The following is a 17,819-nucleotide window of genomic DNA, read 5'->3' as shown; positions in this document are numbered from 1 at the left end:
TTCTGTGCAGAGATACGGAGATCACACACATTATACGTCTTTATAGCATGATGCTAGTTACGATCTGAGCTTTTAATTGCTACGAAGCCAGGCCACCTAAATCTAGAAGCACTGCGTGATGCTTAGGCGTAGAAAAATCTTTACTTTGCTGGTCTATTAATATATTCTCACCCAGAAGGGCACATACAGTACAAAATTCGCACAAGACAAACATTGAAATTATAGACGCCGTACGCGTTTCAATCTGTAATGCTTTATGAAATTAAAAACTAAATGAGGAAAAGGTCAGAAAATACAGTAAGCCTGTCTCAGTGTTACTATACATTCCAGTCCTACAAACGCATTTTTTTAGGAACACACAAATAGGAATGCTCTACTAAAATATTTTAGTTCTACAAACATTTATTACGAGTGAATTTGCTCCTAAAACTTCACAAAACGCATTTCATAATTTTGAAACAAAGCGCCAACAAATTAAAGCCGAAAGCTGTTAATATTAATTTGCCTTTGATCCAGTTAATATGGATTTAAAAAAATCACTTTGTGTGTGTGAAATTAATTATTTAGCGTCCAACACAAAAGGGTCATTTAAAACACTGAACAATAAACGTGTTTTTTCCCCCTCTTGTTTGTTTAAGCAGACACCTTCAGAGAGCTTTACTATCTACCTGCAAAGAGAATCCATACTTTTATAAAAACTTTATAAAGTGCAAATACAAGTTTTAAACTGGCGGGTACATTACAAAGTTCCAAAAGGTTGAACCGGAGTCGAATATTTCCTTAGTTATTTCTACGAGTGTGTACATTATGCTATCGCAACTACAAGTTATTTAAGAAATCTAAAATGTTCCTTCATTTTCGCTGATATTTTGAACCTGGCAGTCGTTCACGTTTTTCTGTTACGCAACGTTACGTCTTCTATGTTTACATCAAATCATAAAGCTTACCACGCTGTATCTTTTCCAGTGTTGACAGTTTAGTGCAGCTTTTATAAGCTCAGCGCTTAATTACCCCTCTAAGCACCTCTGAATAGCATCTCAATCTCGTGTCTTCGATCCGCTTTGTTTAATGTCATGGGTGGCTTAAGGATTCTATTTTGTTACACCAAACACTAAAACGTTAGAACTTTTAAGGCGGCGAGACCGTACACCAACAGGACAAACAGTAAGGCCTGCGAGGAAGCTGTGATACCTAGTTTTCGTTCAAATGTTTCTGCACGCGGCATTTAGCCGGAACTACAGATTAATAATTACACAACTTACTAGTTCATTTATGGGCATAGTTTCCACCAGTTCACATTCCATCTAGATTAAATTGTCCAGACATAACCACAAAGTTCTCACCGTTACGTTTTATTGGCAGATTTACAGCGCGGCCCTAAATGAAACAGCATTTGTAAACTTTATTGAGAGCAATACAACAAGACAAATTGTATTTTGGTTTTAATTTACTACGAAGAAGAGATTTACAGCAGATGTCCGCCACCTTTTCGAAGTCACACAAACACTAAACACTTCCTCTGTCCCCCGAAATGTTGTTAACAGTCGCTGTAATATTTTCGAACTCCGTATTTCCCTGTCAGGAATTTTAAATTCTTGACGAACAGCAGAAAACTATTTCGATGCGATTTAATGTCCGCGAATTAACACGCCTTCTGCTAGGAAACACACCACGTCCGCACATGCAAAGATTTGCGCAACTGGCATCAGATGCGGCCTAGCAATCCGGGTGACATCGACTCGATTTCTAGGTTATTTTAAAACATGGCGATTAAAATTCGTGAATTTCACGCCCAAAGCAATTATCATGTGAACAAGAGTGTTTATATGGTGATTTTTGTTTCTTCCCATGATGAAGTGTGTGTCAGCGTCCCTAGTTTAAATGTGCCCCCACTTCTGGTTTCCGCAGAAAGTACTCGAGAGGCAGGAAGAATACAAAGAAAAACATACCTATAAATATATCCTTTGACCTTGCTTCCGTGCTACAAGGTCGACCCATCTCAACCTTCTGCAACTTGGCAACACTTGGAGAAGAGTAATATTTATGAACTTCCTATCAGTTGTCACTTATTTTCTCCACGTGTCATCACGTTGTTTTATCAACATCCATTCTTCTCTCATAATGATGAATAACATTTAATACGATGTAAAGAATAAACATACATATATACAGTTTTTATTTTAATGTCATGCAGAATAAATGACAACAAGCCTAAACACACAGTTCACGATCGCTCACACAGGAGTTTGAAATCTTCTAGAATAACAAAAATTTAAGTGACTCTACATGTTATCAAATTTAAACGCAGAACGGAAGAATGCGTTACGGAATAAACTCGTATTTGATTATTTAATTATTTGTTTCCATGGAAATCTACAATTTAATAACAACTCACAATGAAAACTAAAACACGAGGAAACAAATTTAGCATCCCATTTAGACAGCAATAACTGATCAATGAATGCCACAAGCCAAATTAGCAAATAACGAAATACATTCTCTGAAGTGAATCAGAGGAAACATATATCGAAAATATACTGCTACAATATGATTTAATAAACCCGCAATTGAGGTTCAATTTCAACATAAAATTCACTATACCAGAAAAGTGATATCGTATTAACATAATTTACAAACATACCACGTACAACTATCATAAATACCAGCGAACCAACGCCTTACAACAATATAAACAACTAGACAAATAATTCCATCTGTAACAATTCTTATCTCCAGCCAACGTAAAATACAACCGCCACCAAGTAGGTCGGTGCAGTATTAATAAAATATTTATATCCTTCAAGGTCCCATCTCATTTTGTACAGAATGATACAAAAATATATACACAGACATTAAATTAATTAAATAAAAACATCTTAATAAATTAAATCAATACATACTTCACCACCGGCACTTAATGAATTAGCGAATCTATTGTACGTGTAAGAAATGACTACCGACGTTTCTGATATGTATATCTCTCTTTGGGGAATTCTGTATGACCTCCGTAGATGAAAGAGAGTTATAATATAAACTGTATCAAATGAAAACAAGTGTAAAAGTCCATCATGCAACACGGCCTCAATACGTGTTGAAAAGGGCATAGTATATTTCAATCCTAAAGGACGTTCTACAAATGTAAATACTGTCACTTTCACATACCACTTCAGATATGCAACACGTTTAGATTCCGTTTCCAGCTTCTTACACAAACATTGATACATTTTTTTAAGGGAAACTGGGTTACGTGTTTTTCGTCACTACTCACCGACACCTACTCACTGTCTCCATGGTTTCCTATAATGCTTCGTATAATTCTCTTTAGAAACTTCCGCATTCTATCCAAAAATTTAAAGATTATAATACAAGATGTTACAACTTTCTTTGGCCTCTCACTGCAAGAGAAAATTATAAACTCAGGGCGTCGTATGACAGGAAGCTGGGGAGAATATCAAGTCCTAGGAAACAGATGTGTAATGTATATACAACATTCCTCGTTGTCGTCAATAAATTACGCCATAAACAATGCCGAGTATAAACAAACTCGGCATTGTTGTGGAACACGACAATGCCGAGTACAACACAACAATGCCGAATACAACACAACAATGCCGAGTTTAGTGTCTTACTCAAGATTTTAAAACGCAACCAACCCCCCCGAAAGGGGGTTGGTTACTTTTTAAACACTTGATCAAGCTCCCCCGAAAAAGGGGGTTGGTAAAGTATTTTAACCCTCCATTCGGGGGGGGTTTAGTTTAGTTTCTTACACAAGATTTTAAAAAGCAACCAACCCCTTCGGGGGGATTGGTTGCTTTTTAAACACTTGATCAAGCTCCCCCGAAAGGGGGTTGGTCAAGTGTTTTAACCCTCCATTCGGGGGGTTTAGTTTAGTTTCTTACACAAGATTTTAAAACGCAACCAACCCCCCCGAAGGGGTTCGTTGCTTTTTAAAAACTTGGCCAACCCCTCCGAGGAGCTCCGAAAGGAGCGTTCTGCCCTAGTATACAACAATATAAGAAGTTCGCATCAAATTTGGTCGGAAACAAGAAGGTAAGGGGTCACTTTGGAGACCTACGTGTAAAGTAAAGTAAAGTTTGTCCCACTATACGCCATGTAGGCGTTTGGGGTGAGAGGAGGTATAGCTCCTCTCTTCCTTGACCTCGGCACTAGATGGGGGTGAGTGGTCAGCATCACGCCCCGGCCGGCTTTACCCCCGGGAAAGGACCCCGGTACCCATTTTAGAGGAGGCTGGGTGGGCCCCAGAGCCGGTCTGGACGCAGAGGCTAGAGGAAAAATCCTGCCCCCATCGGGGATCGAACCCCGGTCGTCCAGCCCGTAGCTAGTCACTATACTGACTGAGCTATCCCGGCTCTGGAGACCTACGTGTAGATGAGAGAATAATAAAATGAAGTGGGTTCTAAAATAATAGTATGTTGAGGATGTGTAGTGGATTCATGCAGCTCACAACAGGGGCAGTGAGACCAAAGAGTTTATTAAATTCGCAGTCTTCATTTGTAAATAATTATGTGCTCTGGCCTGTCATGATTAGGAATTCTGAAGAAAAAAAAAAAAACTTTCAGTTCTTTTTTTTAAGGTTATCGCATGGCCTCTTGGACAACACAACATGGTACGAGCTTTCAACCTCGGTGCCACTGTGACATTATAAGTATAAATATCCATATACGCTGTTTCTCATTTTACAAAGATAAATGATTCTGAGGCCAAACATTTTATACGTCAAAAATTTTGAGGTTAATGCGTGTTTTCCGAGTTTGTTATGCTCTTATACCGCATTAAACCCTCAACAACTATGCAACACAGACTTTGTTTGCTCACAAAATGGCTGCAAATATGGCTGTTCAAAGGTTTCAGGATTTTATTCTCTGACAAATTAAACTGCATGCAGACGGTTTCACGTCATTGCAAGGAAAAGGAACACCAAGTGCGTACCTTACTTTGATGTCGGCTGTAAAGTATGTAGGTCTTTCAATGTGTCGAGCATGTTACAAGACACACATATTCAGTAGGTCGTCAAGGAACACTGAAAATATCTTCACTCAAAGTTCTGAAGCGTTCAGTAGTACAGTATTATATTTCCCGACACTTTCTTCGTGGAGAACTGCGCTGTTATTCGGCCAAGGTCAGACTGCGACTTAGACTGGCCTCGTTCTATGCCACGAACTTCATAGAATGTTCAACAACGCGTTCCGGAAAGAACTCACGAATCCCACCTTTCCTATTTCATAGATTTTAATCAAGATTAATCTGTGGTTTCATCGATATAATTTAACTCGTTTATTTGTTTCAACTCATTCAAATTTAATATACGTATTATTATATTAGTCTTGTGTTTTAATGTTATAATTATACAATATAAGCTCGAGAACTATGCAATCGTGCAGCTAGTTTTAAATTTCTAAAATTATACTTTCGTCGCAATTTAAGAAACAAAGCAATGCGTTTCTAACATCTGCAGATCCAACCAAAACAATTTACATCCTTTGGGCTGTGCTAACATTGATGTAATTGATTCTTCGGTCTGTTTTATTATACAAAATTGTGGGTGGATTGTTTTCGAACAATGCTAAATAGATATGTCTAAAACTTTCCTTTGAAAATGTAGGCACATTAAACCAGGGTGGAACGTTCATGTTAACCGTGTTAGTCCGGCTTACAATTTGAAAAACGAAGAATATAAAGATCAATTTGGTCATTGGAAAACAGCACAACCGAATAGATAAAATGGATCTTACTCTGGCGCTATTAGCCATCAGAAAGCAAGACTTTAATTTTTTTTAAGGTGTTAGCCAAGCTAACACAGCTAACATGAAAGCTCTGTCCCTGCACTAAACTATCCTGCTCTTTGCTCTCCACACAGAGAAATGTCTTGGAACAAGAACATAAGAGAGCCAACCTTCACATCAGAAACAAAGAAAACACATGGTTTTTTATGACCGGAAGAAAGAGTATGACCGGACCCAAAAAATAACTTTATCACATAAACACAAAAACAAACTTTCAGCCAAACTATTTAACGACGGGAACCTGTAATTAAAAAACCGTCTAACTGCATACTCCGATTACCTTCATCTGCAAATGCCGTGTTTGTGGGATGTCTACATGTCTTCATTTCTTCCTACTTTTGCTACGAGTACCTGATAATCGTCACGTATTTGAAGATATTTTTGGATAATACGGGCGCTGTAATGAATGAACTGTTTACATGTACCAGCTGGCTATTTTCAAAATCCCACTCAGCACTCCGAAGTTGCACGGGCTCTTCTCGCTACACAAGTTACGTCCGGTAGAGTAACGCAACGTTAGAGAAAGTTTCTTTCTTGCGTCGAGTTCCACGGCTGTCTGTACGCCCTAGGTGAGAACTCTGGACATTCTGAGTGATGCCTCTCTATCCTTTTTACAGAACTTGCTATTGTGAAATGTTTTCCAGATTCTCTTTGAGTGACTGAGGTTTTATGAACAGAATTTTTCTCCTGTCATCACAGAGTTAGTTTGTCAGTAATTTTAACCCAGATTCGTGGTTTCGATTACATTCTCCACAATGAACACTTAACTAACTAACTAATCTCTTGTGGTATCTCAAGTAACGTATTCCCCATTTTTTTCACAGAGTCCCAATTTTAGAGGAAAATATTTTGTTCTTGTAGTAAGGAAATTTCAGTTTGCCGTTCTGTTATCCCCAAAAAGCCGATGGTTTAAAGCAGTCCCTTCGCAGTCTTTGATTTGACTTAATCCAAAAATTTCTGATACTGAATAACTTATAATCTTTCCTTGGTATATGAAACACGACGGTAAAGCTTCTGTTAGATACGTTACAATAGTGCAACCCAGAAATATTTAATTCCACGAGTTTTCCTTGTTACCTCTAGTATGCAGGATGCAGTAATTCTTTATTTTATGGCAAACATTACATCTCTTGCGTACATATTTCAAACAGAAAACATAATCCCTTAAGCAAATTTATCCGCAAAGAAAGGACAATCAGACAATGGGCTAAACTAAAGAAAAAAAGGCAAACGTGGATGAAAGACAAAGGAAGGAAATAAAAAACAAAAACAGATACAAAGAAGACTATGTAAAGAAAGCTGATTTGTGCTGAATTTGAACGATCAAAGTAAATACAAAGCACATACGGATGAAATAACAAGCGAAAAGAAAAAAGACACGAGTCAGAATATCGTTGTTGTGAACACTAACGCTCCTCACGACTACGATACCCGAAAACTCTCAACTTGATAACGGCGACAGTCACGTTCTTGTGTGGGAATACTGTGTCTGCCTGCACCTTAAAGTCTGTATCAAATTGTTTTCCGATTAATACTGAAAACATCTAATGAAGGGTCCCTTGAAACACTGGCGGTGATAGACATAAACCTATATAAATATACTCTTTATACAGAGAGATTCAAAAGAACTTAAGAACAAGTACTGGAATTAGAAACTCATCGCCCTGATGATGGAGGCAGCAAGAACGTCTGAAATATTGGCAAACATCCACCAGAGTACACGGCGCTAGAGTCCAGAAGACAGCCGCGAGAACCTCAAATCCTAATTTTTTATAACATTCGCAAAAAATAACTTCAATCGAGAAATTAAGACAACATTCGAATCGGGGAATGCTTGCTACTGTGCAGTTCAAGATCGTCTGTCTTACAGTCTGCTATGTTCAGGCTATAATTCTACCTGCTGATTTGTTTGGATGTGTGACTTGGTCTCTCATATTAAGGGGAGTACAAAGATTGATGGTATCTGAGAGCAGAGTATTGAGGTGACAGATAAACAAAGAAAAATTCGTATTGAGAAACTTCATAATTTGTAGGTCTACTCTTCATCAAAAAAAAATAAGACAATCAAATAAAAAGGGGTGCGATTGGCAGGAAGACCTAGGCACAGAAGGGTAGATGATAATAAAATTAATCTTAAGGGAAAAGTGTGTAAGTGCGCGGACTGTATTAATCGAGATAACGACCAGTGGCGTTCTCCTGTAAATACGGTGTCGAGCCTTGGAGTTTAGTGAGAGGGGAGTATTTTTTGATTATCTATGGGACGTTCACCTTCTAGTAAAGGATTCCGCTCTATAGAGATACTTATGGAAAAGAACACAGTGTTTCGTTTCATACTACAAAACGATCAATAACTTTTATCAGAGAGGAAGATCTACATGAAGGAATAGTTGAAAAGATAAGAAAAGATTCAGTTAGGATTCAGAATCTAAGACAATTCCTAAAACATTTCCTCTTTTTTATCTGACTATTATGTTTGTAAGTGTGGAATTTATCAGTCGGAAAAGGAGTAGCATCACTTGGCACAGTAACTGAATGTTCAGCAAAGTCTCGCCGCCACAACACATTAAGAGAAATTAACGACCCAAAATGCGATGTAAGCGTGCGGTCGAGCCATTACTTCCGAAGTTTCCAGTGCTTTAATCGACTGTCCTCCTGTGTAGATCGAACGTAACAAATGACCGACGATATTGTTCTGCTGGGTTGCGACGCAGTGAAGACAGACAGACAAACTACTGTGTTTATCTAAAACTTTGGTATCTACCTACAAGTTCGCAAGGATAAAACAATAAAGGCATCTTCATCGCCGTGAGGAACTGAAATACTACTCTGATAAAAGATGCATTCAAAGATACAAAGAGAAGTTACAACAACGACGCGCCTACTAGCTTAGTCTTGCTTGTCTGTGTGTAACAACAGCAGCAAACATATCTTATGAAAATTTGATATGGACAGCTGTATAAATCGAAAGGACGACCAGACCAAGATAGACCTCGAAAGAGATGGAACGAGCATATGAAGACTGAAGAGGAGTGCGTATGCTATTAACTGAAGAATAAAGATAAGATAAACAGCTAATCTAGAGCAACTCTAATCCTTTAAAATCCAGCGATAACTCTATGCACCATGCCCACTTTAACATTTAGAAACTCAGTATTTTGCCCAAAGTACTGGGTTTCGTGTGACTCTCACGATAAACAGCGCTTATCTCGTAGGATTTGACGTTATCACGGCTGTGATTATGAAGATGGCTGTCGTCTGAGTTGCAGCAAGAGGATGATGACGTAGGCAGCAGGAACGTCTGAAACTTTGATAAATGTCTGCCAGACTACACGGAGCTACAACCATCAGCGATTATTTTCCTTAAACAGCATTAACCGACTAATCTTTGCAGGCTAGAAGAGACGTGTTTTCTTTGAGGTGGGAACTGCATGTTTACATAATATATAGACGAGGTTCGGCTTCAAAGGGCTTACTCTATCCAGGACAATCCTTTTTGAGAAGGTAATTGTCGGTCAGCTAATCAGATTGAGTACCGTATTCAAAAAATACCACCATTGGACATTATCCAGAGCCAGAAAAATCCATTCAGCGTCCTCACAGTCGGCTTCAGCAAGATCCATATTAATATCCCAACTACACCTAACCTCTCCTCCCCCCAGCCGTGTCTTCCCTTCAAGTTTGTTGATTAAAAATTAGTATGCGTTTCCCATCTCTGTCATGCCTTTATTCTTAAAAAAACATCTTTTATTTTCCAACAGTTACTATTTCACTGCAGGAATAAATTTTGTGTTTTAGCGTCCTCGATTCAGGCACAGAATTAATTGATGATCTTCGATGAAGACAGAAAGAAACAACACGAGAAGTTGCGTGGAAACAGAGCTGTTCCATATTTATTTCCTACATTCTTGCTCTCTATCGCTTTTGCATTGCGCTCATGTAGGATTTATAGTCATTACCACCGTTTTCCACATTCACTAAAAGCTTCGATACTGCTTAGATCTGAGACGGAACAAACATGATTTCCAGGTTCCGTTTTAGTGAATCCCTTATAATTCCATTAATAAGAAACTTTAAATAGCAGCTAACAGCTGACGCTGACAAAAATCAAACAAAGAAGTTTTCTTCTTCAGATATTATTAAGACGATCAGATTAAATGGGGAGAGACAGGCTGAGCACGAATAATAAAAGATGAAAACTGGAAATATTTAATTGCAGAACCAAAAGTGGAAGACCAAGGTTTATATAGCAGGTTAACATAAAAATGGATCTTAAGAAACGCTGTTGTGGGGGTAGGAGTTGTCTGGGTTCACTTGGAAGAGGACAGGCGCTCTTGCAAACTGCAGTGGAACTTCAGCTTGTGTAAAAGGTACAGAAATTTTTCAATTGGTTGAGTGACTATTATTTTCTACTAGACTCTGCAGAGTTGTGATTAGTTCGGAAAGCCCCTCGACGAAGACAGAGGCCCTGCAAAGCAAACGCCACGACACTCTATCAAAACTTTATGTTTATATAGTTGCATTATAAAGACCATTGACAACTTCCAGTACAGGAACTTCTACTACCTCAGTTTATTTCCACACGAAATCCACTTTAGACAGCAAACCTCTGAGCATACTCATATTTTTCAGAAAGGTATTCAAATTAATCGAATTTAGTTATATTCTGCTACAATTATTTCCAAATTTTAAAATTTTACACACCCCTTTTGGGATCTCGGTCTTAAAAGCGTAACCTCTCCTCCCAGTTTTATCAGAATCAGTCCACTCACAAACGGTCTAACTGCATTATGACAAAGCTTTAGGAACAAACTTAAAAAAATGCTACGAGAAAAGCTGCAGACTCTCACGAGCTTTATCAGAATTAACGAAATTTTGTCAAATCTTCTTTATACTAGAATTCACGTGAAAGCAAACAGGATTCTGGAACAATTTTTAATAATTTATTTTCTGCTGCATATCCTTTGAAATCCTTCCGCAAACCACACGCAAAGAAGACACTGTCGTACTCTATAAAAATAAAATGGCTTGTGTGGGAATACAGTACAAATTTCAATGTCTTTTTCTCTTCCTCACAGACAAGCAGTTCCAATAACAGGAGACCGCCGTCACAGCAGTCGTTCCATTCATCCAAATCCAACAATTCAAGACAAATGCAACCCAAGAACAATCACCCGGAGTCTGTGACACCCAGCAACGGAATCCGTGAGTAGCACCACCGACATATTACATGAATAAAACACCACGTCGTAAAACTGACTGAGCTTATAACCGAGTTTTGTGACTACGTGTATTTCTGATCAAGTTCTCAGTAATGATTAAAGACTGCAGAATGTCGAATTTTATAAGTACTGCTACCATTAGACAGATTTTAGCACTTATAAAGGAGATTAAGGTAAAAATACAATGAATTTCGAAGGATGTTTTCCATCAGTCTGTAACATTGGCATATTAGAAGATAAATAAGACAGATCGCATAATAAACTACGCAATTAAACCTCAAACGACTAGAAAGATGTTAAGACTACGCTGGATAACAAACAATAAGAACAATCAGTGAATGTAAATTATTAAACACTCTAATAAGCATTGATGGCAAGAGGGATTTGAAAAATAAATGTCAAATATTTATGCTAATAAGTGGAATACCTCGCAGAATTCCTGGTAAAATAATGCCAAAATTGTAGATATGCAAATTATAAAATATATTTCGCGTGTAATATTTTGAGACGTATGCATGGGATGACAAGCCGAGAGTAGAATAGAATCGGAAATGAATCTTCGTGGCTTTTTGCTGGATCCAGTATTAAGAAAATTAAATAGATCTTCCACAGAACACGCAAAAACCTTAACGCAGATAGTTAAACAGACATCTACATTACTGAACAAACACACAGACTACATGGATAAGTTTGTAGAAATATCATGAAATTATAAACTCATGGGTAAAAAAATAAAGCTATACCGCCACACGCCATATAGGCGCTTGGGGGAAGAGCACAACGCATGGACATGCCAGCGAGATACTAAATGTCTTTACTTACCTCACGAAACGAAACCAAAGCATTGTAATTCTGTGACCTACTTTTCTTAACACATGGCCTAAATTCAGATGTAAATAGGGACACTGTTTGTGACAACCTGTTAGTGCTACTGACTAGTGACAATGGGCTCGATACATTACAGTCTCCTTCTGTAATCTTCAATGAACAGATGAAATAACTTATCTGAAAAGGTTGTTCTATTTTGTGTTTACTCCAGTCACGCAGTTCTTTAAGCACCATGAGAAAACAACACGTGTTACGGAGGTCTCTCCATTACTATTGGTACTGAATAGTAGCAAAGAGCCATGAAGAAAACTCGATGTTAGACCCACGTCCCAGACGGAGAGCCTTTCATGACAAACACAAAGCAAAGAACATCAAAACGATCTCATCCCACCTTGCACAACGATTGACGATAGTATAACTTGTTGCACAATGAAGTGAAATAAAATTTATCTTCGGTGCATATACGTGGGCCTATGAGGCACACTAAAGTTGTAAACCAATCACGACTGAAGCCACAGGACCCCATTCCAAAATCTGAAGCGAATATAAAACTTGTAAGATTTGAGGTTTTCACAGCGGTGAGTATGAAGATTTCTGTCTTCTGGGTTGTTGTACTGTGTAGTCTGGTCGATGTTAACCAACGTTTCAGAGGTCATATTCATCGCCCTGATGACGGAGGCAGCATGACCTCTGAAACGTTGGTTAACATCTACCAGACTACACAGCGCAACAACCCAGAAGACAGAAATCTTCATACTCATCGCCCTGATGACGGAGGCAGCATGACCTCTGAAACGTTGGTTAACATCTACCAGACTACACAGCGCAACAACCCAGAAGACAGAAATCTTCATACTCTGATGACGGAGGCAGTATGATTTCTGAAACGTTGGTTAACATCGACCAGACTACACAGCGCAACAACCCAGAAGACAGAAATCTTCATACTCATCGCCCTGATGACGGAGGCAGTATGACCTCTGAAACGTTGGTTAACATCTACCAGACTACACAGCGCAACAACCCAGAAGACAGAAATCTTCATACTCATCGCCCTGATGATGGAGGCAGTATGACCTCTGAAACGTTGGTTAACATCGACCAGACTACACAGCGCAACAACCCAGAAGACAGAAATCTTCATACTCATCGCCCTGATGACGGAGGCAGTATGACCTCTGAAACGTTGGTTAACATCGACCAGACTACACAGCGCAACAACCCAGAAGACAGAAATCTTCATACTCATCGCCCTGATGACGGAGGCAGTATGACCTCTGAAACGTTGGTTAACATCTACCAGACTACACAGCGCAACAACCCAGAAGACAGAAATCTTCATACTCATCGCCCTGATGATGGAGGCAGTATGACCTCTGAAACGTTGGTTAACATCGACCAGACTACACAACGCAACAACCCAGAAGACAGAAATCTTCATACTCATCGCCCTGATGACGGAGGCAGCATGACCTCTGAAACGTTGGTTAACATCTACCAGACTACACAGCGCAACAACCCAGAAGACAGAAATCTTCATACTCTGATGACGGAGGCAGTATGACCTCTGAAACGTTGGTTAACATCGACCAGACTACACAGCGCAACAACCCGGAAGACGGAAATCTTCAATATAAAAGTTGTAAGATCTAGATGTAAATTGGAGAATAACATTACTACGTCCCTAAAGAAACTCGATATGAGAGCGTGGACTTGATTCGTCTGGCTCAGGATAAGGGCCAACGCTGGGATCTTGTACAAATGGTTATTAACTGTTCCACAGATGACGGACATTTCACTGGCTTCTTACCCATATTCTTAGCTTTTGAAGAAGGCTTGTACGGAGCTAGTTGAAACCATACAATTAATTTAAACATGATCCATGTCATCTCAGAAACGTGGCCGGGGTATAAAGCTAACTATGCACCGCATCTAGTACCAAGGCACCATAATTCCCTATATGTGGGATTAGTTATGTCAGCAGCAAATAACTACATAGTTGAAACACACCTAAACTCACTACTGGCTAAGCTAGTAATCTCTTCAATTATACCGACGGTAGCTTAGTTACTGGCAGGTCTGAGCTGCCAGAAAGGGCGAAGCTGAGTGGCCTGACGAAGTAGATTCAAGCCCCACTGCCAAATTAGGCAGAGGAAGACAGACACTCCAGCAAATTAAAAATCTGCCTATAAACCTCGGAAGACAAGCCGTGAACCTATTAGTCAATATTTTTCGTTATAACTTTTAAATGTTGTCGGTGTGATTTAACTATGAAGTTAGCTTACACATCTCTTTAAATATTAAATCAAAAACCTTGAATTGACATCACACACAAATGCAAATTCCAATTAAATTCTCTGTTTAAAGTAACCACCAAATAACTTATTTACATAGTCAAGAAGATAAGAAGGTTGTATGTCAATGACGTGGTGATGTTTATTTTCAAAAACCTTCGTTCTATGCGCCCTAAGCAATGCAGTCGAGCATTAATAAACATTAGATGAGTTACACAACTTTAATTAATTTAACTAATTTGTATTTACATGAACAGGCAGATACAAGTCGATGTTCTCACTTCACAGACCGTGAAAATCAGACTTCTCCCACCACACATTTAAAATCTTCATAGGAGTTTGATTGTAAAAGGCTTCGTAATTAGGTTCCTTGGAATTGGATATGCATTACGCAAGAAAACTTTACGTTTACACTTACTCAGACCTAAGAACTAACAAGCGGATTGAACATACATTCCTTATTCCCGTGCTCCGTTCATATAAAGCCTAGCATCTGGCATATTTGACATATCCAGACCAGTCAGTAAGGCAGACACACTCCGAAAGGAAAGTCTGTCTATTGCGATCTCTTGACAAGGCAATTCGAGTTTCCCTCCGGCCTTTCGAGGCTCGAAACCTACAACATTGCAGACGTTAAGTCTTGTCACGTATTTGTGCTTAACGGTGGAATAAGCGGATGTTATGTTCCGTCCAGTTTCCGGCGATAGAGCAATTCTCGATTTCTGTGTGGGCGGCGGGAACACTTCTGGTTTTGCATATAAATTTCATACTCAGTTGGTACAAGCTCCAATAACAAGGCTCATATCACCTTCATGATGGACAGGATGAAGCATCAGGTATATGAAATCACCACAGTAGAGCCCCCAGCGATTATAAACTGGTTGAATATACGCGTAATAATTCTACGGCGCGATAAGTGAACTACGTGTTAAATGTAGTCGACGAATTACATGGTTCTCAAATTTATGTGAGCAAAGATTGGTTGGCTGTATACCAATTCTGAAACAATCTTGTTCTGAACCCCCTGGAGCCCTGACGAGGTGCAAACAAAATAATATCATACAGTTCAGAACTGAAGATGACTGTCTTGTGGGATGTTGCGCAGTGTAGTCTGACAAGATATTGACAGGAGTTTCAACGGCGCTGCTTCCATTATCAGGTCGTCGTCATGATGAAACTGTGGCACAACATCGCAGAAGAGGGCCATCTTCAGATTGTAGACGTGAGAATCCAATCTCACAGATTAAAAATTGATCTAAATTTAATGTACCAAAGGATTTCTTTTTGTGTGTTTAAGGTTAAAAATTCAGTTGCCTGAACTTATAAAAATATGTCATATCATTCAAATTATCAGCCAAGAATGACGGAAAAACCTGAGTTTATATTTGAAAGTCTAACAAAGCAGCATGTAAAAATTAAAATTATTATTCTCAATTATCTTTGCTTTATTAAAGAATATAATGAGCTTTAATGTTATGCAAATAATGATTTAAAAAAAATATAACCATACAATAAAGACTTGTCTACTTATATTACATTTCATTAAAATAAGTCTAACTGTAATATTCTTGAGACCTAATACGATGTATCGCGTAACAAATTTCACAGGAATCTATCAAAGGGTTCGAGAGATATATATGTAACATTAAGGCAGGTTCTTAAATTTAAGAAAATGAAACTATTTAAATATATGTGTGTGTCGCGCGGAAAGATTAAAAGTAGATAGTCAATGATTAAATTAGTCTCTCCGGTTGCTACAGCCATACCTGTGCCTCGTTTCTTGCTGAAACTGTAGCATGTGTAATCCCTACAGACTTGAAAAGAAAAATCCACAAGACAAATACAGATAATTGTTTTTATTTTTTTCAACTCTCAAAGTTGGCACAAGCTGAATTTATTGTTTAATTAACAGGCTGGTTTTCCGTAAACTGTCAAGCATACAATTGAACTGAAACAATTTAGGGGCCGGTCAGCCCAGAATGTTTTATATCTTCCATAAACTCGCTGCCAATTACTTTAACGTGACCTGATTACCTGTGGCATGTAAAAGGGATATATAGCCCTGTCACTTGCAAGATAAATCTGCAGAAGTCATAAAATATGCAAGGGGCAGATGAAGTAGGCGAAAATTATGCGTCTTAAAGTGTCATACGTTTTCAAAACGGAAAGATAACTTAAAATGTCAGTAAAAGTCGATAGAACACCTGACATTTCTGCTACCATATTAATAACACTGAGCCATTAATTGAGAAATTTATCATGACAACAAGAAACCAAAGGTGTGGAGCTAAACAAATACAATTATGTTTTGTTGCAGACGTGAGAACATCCAACAGAAACTTGGTGTCCACCCGAGCCCAGCAGAACATTACGAAGATGCTGCTACTAATATCCACTGTGTTCATAATGCTGAACCTCCCAAGGTAAGTCTGTCCGTCACGCGTCTATTTAACTCCACGGAGCAGTCATTCCTAACAGAGAAGCAATTTCATGCCTCTTTTGGAAGGCCCATTACCGTGTTCACAAAATCCCTCCACTGGTCCCAATCTTAGCCAGATTTATCAAATCCACTTCCTCTAACTCCATTCCCCTAAGATAATTTTTAATATTTTCAAATTTATACCTGTTCCTTCCGATTGGCCTCGCCTCTTCAGGTTTTCCAACCAAACTTTTGTACGCAGCATTATGTCTCTATGCATGCTATATGCATCATCCATTAATTCATTATTTTAATATGTAGAAGTATGGGCTGCAAATTATGATACTCATTATGCAATTGTATGTGTCTGCGCGCCGGTAGCCCACGGAACCCTTCCCAGTACAGAGAACCAATATTCCTGAACCGGTAATCCACGGATCATTTCCCAATGAAAAGAAATCTGTTTCCGCACATAGACGACTCTTGCAGTAAGAACAACTAATAGCTCACGCCCTTCGCACTATCTCATGCTATTTACGTGTTGTCGTTATCAGGTATCTTTCACGCGACAGAATACTTTCTCACCTGCTACTCCTGAAACCCAAATGTCTTCTAAACACGACCTGCAGGAGATGAGAACACAAAATGCCACTCTCAAAATCCCTTGAGCACATACCCCTAGAACGCTGCATTTAGAAAACAAAGCATTTTTATTCAAAAACAATCCTCTAACTGCAAACAGAAATCTTTGAGGCAAAATACGATATAGTGGCTACAAAGACACAGAAATCGCATTGCCACGACGGCACACGCGTCGTATTAGGGGTATAAATAATCACGTTATTAATAAGTAAAATATAACAAGAAAGTTCATTCCAATACGCAGTTTTGACGTAAATACGTCTATGAGGAAGGGTCATTCGGCAAAAAAGTGTTACGAAAAAATCTAACTTCATTGTTATGTTACCTAGGAACCTCATCTGTTTACTCAGCATTGTTGTTACATAGGAAACGTTACATTACATTAAAATACATTACTTTACATTACATTCATCTACCACAGATCCATCTTAAGCGTAACTAATTCAAGTTAAGTATTCAAGCATTTTTGTTACCTAGGAAACGTCATCTGTTTACTCGGCATTGTTGTTATCTATAAAAAATTACATTACACTACCTTACCTTACATTACATTACCTTACCTTACCTTACCTTACCTTACCTTACCTTTCCTTACCTTACATTTCATCACATT

At 38.6% G+C, this 17,819-nt stretch overlaps 1 protein-coding gene and 1 long non-coding RNA gene across 4 annotated transcripts in view; one reads left to right on the top strand and one right to left on the bottom strand.

Moving 5' to 3' along the window:
- The window catches only part of LOC110832624 (uncharacterized), a 149,865-nt gene that overhangs the window by 101,779 nt on the left and 30,267 nt on the right, over positions 1-17,819 (bottom strand). The gene's annotated exons all lie outside the window — the stretch shown is intronic.
- Positions 1-17,819, top strand: part of LOC110832621 (uncharacterized) — a 62,147-nt gene that overhangs the window by 29,272 nt on the left and 15,056 nt on the right. For both annotated transcript variants that reach the window (XR_015534898.1, XM_022069777.2), the window contains exons 3-4: positions 10,880-11,006; positions 16,463-16,568. Coding sequence is in view for 1 of the 2 variants with exons in the window: in XM_022069777.2 (XP_021925469.1) it covers positions 10,880-11,006; positions 16,463-16,568 (233 nt within the window). In the remaining variant the exon portion in view is untranslated. The remainder of the gene's footprint in view (positions 1-10,879; positions 11,007-16,462; positions 16,569-17,819) is intronic.

The sequence above is a fragment of the Zootermopsis nevadensis genome, unplaced genomic scaffold, assembly GCF_977971745.1.
Source record: "Zootermopsis nevadensis isolate Lab colony 2312 unplaced genomic scaffold, Znev_1.0 Znev_ptg000012l, whole genome shotgun sequence".
Taxonomy (NCBI): Eukaryota; Metazoa; Arthropoda; class Insecta; order Blattodea; family Termopsidae; genus Zootermopsis; species Zootermopsis nevadensis.
Note: the sequence above shows the minus strand (reverse complement) of the source record. Positions and strands in the feature narration are given on the sequence as shown.